At 48.1% G+C, this 6,958-nt stretch overlaps 1 protein-coding gene across 1 annotated transcript in view; it reads right to left on the reverse strand.

Moving 5' to 3' along the window:
* Positions 1-6,778, reverse strand: part of LOC104404872 — a gene marked incomplete at its 5' end in the record, with an annotated part of 7,349 nt that extends 571 nt beyond the window's left edge. The window contains 9 exons of the mRNA XM_010013408.1: positions 573-627; positions 953-1,044; positions 1,372-1,571; positions 2,328-2,515; positions 3,042-3,164; positions 3,971-3,994; positions 4,866-5,085; positions 6,228-6,333; positions 6,606-6,778. Of these exons, the coding sequence (XP_010011710.1) occupies positions 573-627; positions 953-1,044; positions 1,372-1,571; positions 2,328-2,515; positions 3,042-3,164; positions 3,971-3,994; positions 4,866-5,085; positions 6,228-6,333; positions 6,606-6,778 (1,181 nt within the window). The remainder of the gene's footprint in view (positions 1-572; positions 628-952; positions 1,045-1,371; positions 1,572-2,327; positions 2,516-3,041; positions 3,165-3,970; positions 3,995-4,865; positions 5,086-6,227; positions 6,334-6,605) is intronic.
* Positions 6,779-6,958: the final 180 nt, after the last annotated feature.

Here is a 6,958-nt window from a genome sequence, read left to right on the forward strand (position 1 = left end):
TGAAGAATGGAAGTTAAGTTCTGCTTCTCTTCTGCCCTGACTTGCTGAATAGCCCTGAAAGAGCTGTTTGTTTGCCTCTGCAGGTCAGGTCATAATCAAGCTTGAAAAGCTCTTCATTATCTCAGAAGGAGCTATCAAAACTCCTGTGTTTTGCTATGGAGCAAGACAGCAGACTAGCTGGACTTTGGTCTGATTTAGGTCGTTGTTCTAATGGGCAAATGTCCCTGTAGCAACAGGATAGTCCCAGTACAAGAGTTTCTTCCTCTCTGTGTCTGTTGTACTCCAGGTACTGTGGAGACCAAACAGCAGGCAATACACTTCACTAGCACATGGCAGAAAACCTTCTCCTAGCCTGAAAGGCAGATTTCCAGGGAGACTAAGGGGTCTGAAACCCGCACACCCTACAGGCACCAACTAGGATAGACAGGAATTTCTGGTCCCACAGCAGAGAGGCCATTCACTGTATTTTGATTAGTGGTACAAAGATAGGTCTTATCACAAGCACCATTTAAACCTGGCTTCAAAGAGGACAGAGGAAGAAGATAACTCCTAGGTCTGCAATAGGATCTTACCAACGTGCAGAAGGCTGTCCTGCGAGGAGGGGGACTGGTGTGTACTCCATGAAACCTGACAGCGAGGGGAAAGGCAGGTGAATGTCAAAAAAATCCCAGCCTCATAACTAGACAAAAATCTTCCATACTCTTCCACATCAGCAACCTGCCTTATTACCCAGCTTCTTCCAAAAACACAGTTTCTTGATTTCCCCCATTCCCTCCGCTCACACCACGGAAAAGTGGTTTGGTCTTTTTTTACCCCATAGTTTTCCATCTTTGTTGTCTAGTCAGGAGTTTTCATAACATCAATGCCACCTTCCCATCGAGCATGCCTCATTCCCCGTCCCTGCCTTAGAACAGCCCTTCCCAAGACAGCCATCTGGCACAGACTTTCTTACCCAGATCTAGGATGTGCATGTCACTGAGGTACAGAGAAGCCCTCCGACCCCCAAAAATCAGCAGCTTGTTCTTCAGTAAAGTAGCTGAATGCCTGGGCAGAGAAGCAGCAAGTGAACAAAGCATCTTCAGCAGTACCCAAAGCTAATGTTTCAGCCTTGGCTTCTGCTATTGGGCTGTCTGCCATAGCTTCAGTCTATACCTGCAGTCTACCCCAGCCCCTACAGCCCAAGGACAGAATCCCATCAGGATTAATGGCAGGAGGTACTGAGTGTCACATTGCTCAAAACGTAGCCCTATCTTAACAAGAAAACAGTGGAGAACAATCACTTAATATTCAGGAAATTACACTGGGGTGGGAGGGAAGGTGAGCAGAGGTTTCCTGCTCTGTTCTGGAAGGCTGGAATAAAAGCACTCTCACCCAAGCCTAGGCAGAGGCTTCTCCCCTTCCGAGATGGGCTGATACCAAATTTCATGCTCTGGATTGAAGATATAGAGCACATTGCTGCAGGATCCAACTGCCACTGATGCCTTTTGGGGGGAAGTCCCTCCAAAAACAAAGAGCTCCTTGCAGTAGATAGTTGCGCTGTGGTAGGTGAGCACTGGCATCCTCCCTTTAGCCTGGAGAAAGTTCAACATACATTTGTTACAAGAAGTGCACTATTTGCTGCATGACCCATAGGAAAGGGGTCATGCAGTGAGTTCAGCAAGTCTCAGTTTTCACTTTACTGAAATCTTTGGCCAGATCTTTGCCACACTGGCAGAGAGTACATCCTTTGGGTACTCTGCACCACCAGAATGCTCTGATGAGAGAAGGAAGACAACCTCCTAGCCCAGCTTCCTCAGAAGACAACAGAGAACTGAACTGATGGCTTATTCTGTAAAAGCCATCTTGTGACTTAGCCAGGAAAGAGACACAGTCCCTTGCTAATGGGGCTCCCTGCAAGGACATGACAGGCAACTACAGAGCTCCGAGCAGTCTCTGTGTTTAGAGCAGTCCCTGATTTGAGAAGATCAGCTCTTCACCTCAGCATCCAGTGCAGCTCTCAACACCACCATATAAAATGAGAGGCCATTTTCCTCTGCCACTTGTACAGTACCTCCCTCCCATGACGTTGGTCAGACACAGCACTCTGCAGCAGCCATTTTTTTGCCTTGCTTCATTCATTGTAGGCACAGCCCCTGGTTTCTGCCAAGCTTGTGGCCTTTTAACATAGCCTTTTTATATCTGTCAATCCCCACTAAGCACTTCAGACAACTTGCAGCAACAATGGACCAAGACTACTGGAATAAGGATACAGGCATACCGATTGCCACATTCAGACGGGGCCTGCCACCCCACCTGTGCTTGTGTCTTGGAAAAACTGCAGTACTTACAGCCACTAGAAGCCATTTCCAAGTGATTGTGTCTAGAATGTAGATGCTGCTGTTGGTTTTGTCCTCCCTTATGCCCCCAAAGATGTAGATACGTTTGGTGTCTGGGTCGTAGGTAGCTGTGTGACCATGCAAGCACAATGGCACGGCATTCTGTAGCTGGAAACCCACCGGAAGCCAGAAATCACTGTCTGTGGAAGCAACACCAGACAGATAGTGTGGGAGTTCAAAGATGCTCTCAATTTCTCCAGATTTAAATTATATGTCATAAAATCTTTACTCAAGATCTTGCTTCCTTTGTCTCCTCCTCCTCTTCGATTCAGGGTTAGAGGGGACTCATACAGAAATGTTTCTGTGTAAGTAATGAAGGGGAACACTAACTAGGTGGGGAACAGTAAGGTGGAAGAGAGGATCAGTGGGATGCAGAAAGGTGCAACGTACTGGAACTGTATCTCATGCTTTTCCACTGGTCATCACACACAGACTACATACCCTTTGAAGCTCACCCAGATCTTTCCAGAATTTATACCTTAGCTCCTGGAGCATTCTCACATACAACCCCACAGCCTTTCATGGCAGGCTATGTCGTCAGCTCAGCCTGGTGACCATGCTAGATGTGACACCTTTGCACAGACCCTTCAGTACCCCCTCCCACCTACATGAGTTGTCCTCAGGTCCCACTGCTCCCATTGCTTTTGATAGCCCTGAAGTTCCCACCAATTTCCAGCTTCCAGAATGCATCCTTGCAGGGCTGCTGATCAGCACCTTCTCCACCAATCAGAACAGCTGTTCCCAGGTCACTGAGGCACATGGCATGGCACCACCGTGGGCTGGGACTGCCTGGAGACAGGAGAGCACAGAGCCAAAATCAGTCAGGTGAGACACCCCCAGCTCCCTTTCCTGCTGGGAAGAACAAGGCAGCTGGAGGCTTAGAGGGGAGAAATGGGAAGGCAAAGGCCTCAGGTCACTTCCTTCTGTCGTGGCAAGAGCCACAGCTCCCTGAGGAAGATTTCCTATTGGCTTTGGGGAAGAATTGCTGTACTAGGAGAGATGTCGCTGGCAGAGGGAGCCCACAGAGAGTCTGGCTGTATGTGGGACATATATAGACTGCCACTTCAGACAGGCTTGGATGCCCCGAATTTATTACCCATCCCCATAAGGAATATCCCAGTTGTGCTATTCCCTGTGTTACATCTTGTGAGGGAGGGCTACCCACATACAGCTTATTAGTGCCTAAGATACAGCAACCAGAAGCCTGGAACTGCTTCCAAAGATATTCCTCGTACTGCTCTGTTCCTCTTCCTTTCCTCTCCCAGGACCCTACGGTTGGTCGAGCAACACAAAAAATACTTTTTAATCAAAGTCTATTCCACATCTTACCCTTTATCTCAAAGGGCTATGCACCCAGAGGTGTGCCTGAGATTCAGAGGAGCTAGAGAAGCATACTGAAGAGCCTGAAAGTACTGGAATCACCTGTACTGAGGGCAGTTGCATGGAGAGGAAGAGTATACACACACACAACCTACTTGTTATTCTTGATTACTGAAGAGATAAAGGATGAAGCATGAGAGGCTTGTGACATTAAAGGGAAGGGCATCACCGAGTGGCTGAGAAGACGAACCAGGGTCTAGGAACCAGATCCTCACCTTGCAACTCCTCCACTGCCAGATCTGCAGAGGAAACATAGAGATAGCTCCATAAAGAAAGCAGCCAGCAGACATACCATGGAAAGTGCTCAGCTCATCAGAAGAAATGCAGAAGACAGGTGAGAACAGGGCACACTTCCTTTGACTACCATTCTGCTGTCACCATTGCATTTTACCTGTCTGATGGAAGCTCATTTTCCCACTTCTCACACTGCCTACAGTGGAAGTGACTTTATGGTGGAGGTGTATTTGCCCCTGTGAAAAGCAAGACAAGTCACAAAGAAATCTCTTCACATGGGATCCACTGAGTTACTGTCAAATGTTTACACATAAGCTTGGTCACACACTGGAGCTGACCTGGAATTCACAGTCCAGAAGTTAAATTTTTGTTCCCAACCTCTTGGCAGCTTCCTTCTCACTACTGAAAAGTCAGTACAATTATACTTATGATAAAAATATTCCTTTCCATATGCTTCATACTTTAATAATAACCAATTCTGATAGTAGGGGAACAAAGAGACCAAGGGAAAGGTTACAGAATGTCATAGTAGGTAACTTTCTTGTGCCTCAATTTATTAGTCTTTCGTAAATGAAGGGTAACAATACTTGCTTTCATTTACAAAGCACTTTTACTCTTCTAAAGAGAGAGGCATATTATGTTATCGTATAGAGTGTTAGCACTAAGAGTATTCCATGTTCTATTTCTGGCCTTTTCCCAACAGGCAAAATTCATCAAGCAGTTTATCTGGGACTAAGGAGCGTTCTCAGTATTGCACAAGCCAAGACAGACAAGCCCATCTTGCCTTGGGTAAAGACAAATGGACTAGGAAGTTGTTGACCAGCAGCATCATTCAGACAAGACCTATAAAATAAACCTGGAAGCTGCCAGAGTTACCTTCTTCATCAAGATCTCTCTCAGATGCTGTGGGCTCGAATAAGACTTTCCTGGGCTTCTTGAGGTGGACAGGACTCTCCCTCCAGGCCTCACTGGCTTCCACTTTGCCATATGGTGGCTTCAGTGCACAGGGTACCACCAGGGTCCTCAGTGGTGGGTGAGCATCCTTCCTCCCAGGCCTGGATGCTCTAGCAGTCACCTCTAAGCTCTGATTCTTAACCTGTGATAAAGTGTCCCAGTCAAATCAGCCCTGAAGAAAAAGACCTGAGGCTAATGTGAGTTTTCTGTTCCTGGGTCAGAGATTAGTTTCATGTGGTGACTGTTTTCAGGCTCGTCTTCCCATTGAGTCCTAAGGGGCAGTATGCCAACATACCAGCCACCAAATACATGCTGAGCAATACAGCTACATGCTGCTACATGCCCAGTGGTCTGCTTTCAGACTGCTGGCTGAGATGGGTACAGCTAGCACTAGGCAACTGGAAAGGCTGAAAAGCCATCTGTGCTAGGAGTAACTAGGCTGATAGATCATCTCACCAAGGGCTGTTAAATTCAACCCTTCCAAAGGCATTCCCATGGAGAGTACCACCTTCTTCAGCACAAGTTAGTCTTTGGCTTCAAAACCTGCTTAGCCAGGTCTCCACAAAGAGAGTAGCAACAAATATTTCTGCTAGACATCAACTGAGCAGCTACAAGTGAGGGAGAAGATAGCAAGGAGAGAGTGAAATAACAACACGAAGTCTCCAGGATACACATACTGCAGTAGGATCCTCCAGGTCCTGGCCAAGGGGCATCTCATCTGCTGGAAGCACTGGTGACTGTGTGGTCTCTGGGACAAGGAAAGGGTGGACAGGCGTACTGCTGGAGACACCTCGGAGCAACTGCAGCAGAGACATTGAGAATAAAAGGACACACCAAATGTGCTGGCCTCCATCCACAGCAGGCGAGCAAAAAGATGTCTTGCAAGGAACAGATCTACTGGAAGGGAATAGCCCAGCTTTCATCTCCAGAATAAACAAAGAAAAGCAAAGCCAGGCACTGGGAGATGCTGAATCCAATGGCTTCAGTCAAGGTAAAACAACCACAGACCCAGGAGAGAGTGGAACGGGAAGTGAACTGCTCTCTGCTACCTACATCCTGCAACACGAGGTGTTTTGGCAAAGCTGTGTTTAGGGACTAGGTCTGAAGCACCACAGAGGCTTTAGGTGCAGCACAGATGTGCATTAACGAATCCATGTTTGGTGACTCTGCCTTGGAGTAGCAAAATGAAGGAAAATGAGAGGATGTGAGAAGAACTTCTGTAGCTCAGAAGTGACAATATTTGGGATCCAGGGCAGGAAGAGAGGAGGGTCTCAGTTATTTTACCTGTCCATTGACAGTCAGGAAAAGCTTCACAGAGTTGCCTTTGTCCATCTCTTCCAAGGAGGCCATAAAAATATCCATTCTCCAGTCACCTTCCCACACCAGAGACCTGAACAGGGGACCATGCGCTTTCAGCCAACGAGTGACACTGACCGTAGGAAAACAACTGCTCCTATGCTAGCTGGTAACACCCCAAAGGCAAAAAGAGATCTAGCCCTGAAAGCAGCCAAAAGGAAGCTGAAAGGATCTCCTGAAACACCGTGGTGGAGGACCAGCAGGCCTGAGCAGCTTGGGACACCACCAGCAGAACCAGGCAGCACCACAGAGCAGAACGCTTGTCCAGAGCACCCCTCCTGACACCCCGGCAGCACCAGCTCCCACCATGACCTGCGGGTGGGCTCCAGCGTGCCGACCCTCTGCGGCGCGATGCCTGGGGACACCAGCACATCCACTGCAATGCTCGTGTCCGGGGAGTAACAGCTCCAGTCTCCCAGACCGGCGGCGGGGGCGGCGGCAGGGGCAGCCAAGCCTGGAAACCCATCTTGCTGGACTGGCTGCGAGGGGAGAAAACCAACAGAAAACAGATAATCATCAAGAAGTAAGATGGAAGGTCCAAAAAATATATGAAAAGGCTTGAAAACATGTTTATGCTAGGGGAAAGAGGGTCTCTCATTTAAAGAGGAAACCGCGCAGGGAGGCGGTGAAGAAATAAACTGGCAGCCTGGGAAGGGAGT

This window comes from Nestor notabilis, unplaced genomic scaffold, assembly GCF_000696875.1.
Source record: "Nestor notabilis isolate BGI_N333 unplaced genomic scaffold, ASM69687v1 scaffold27380, whole genome shotgun sequence".
Lineage (NCBI taxonomy): Eukaryota > Metazoa > Chordata > Aves > Psittaciformes > Psittacidae > Nestor > Nestor notabilis.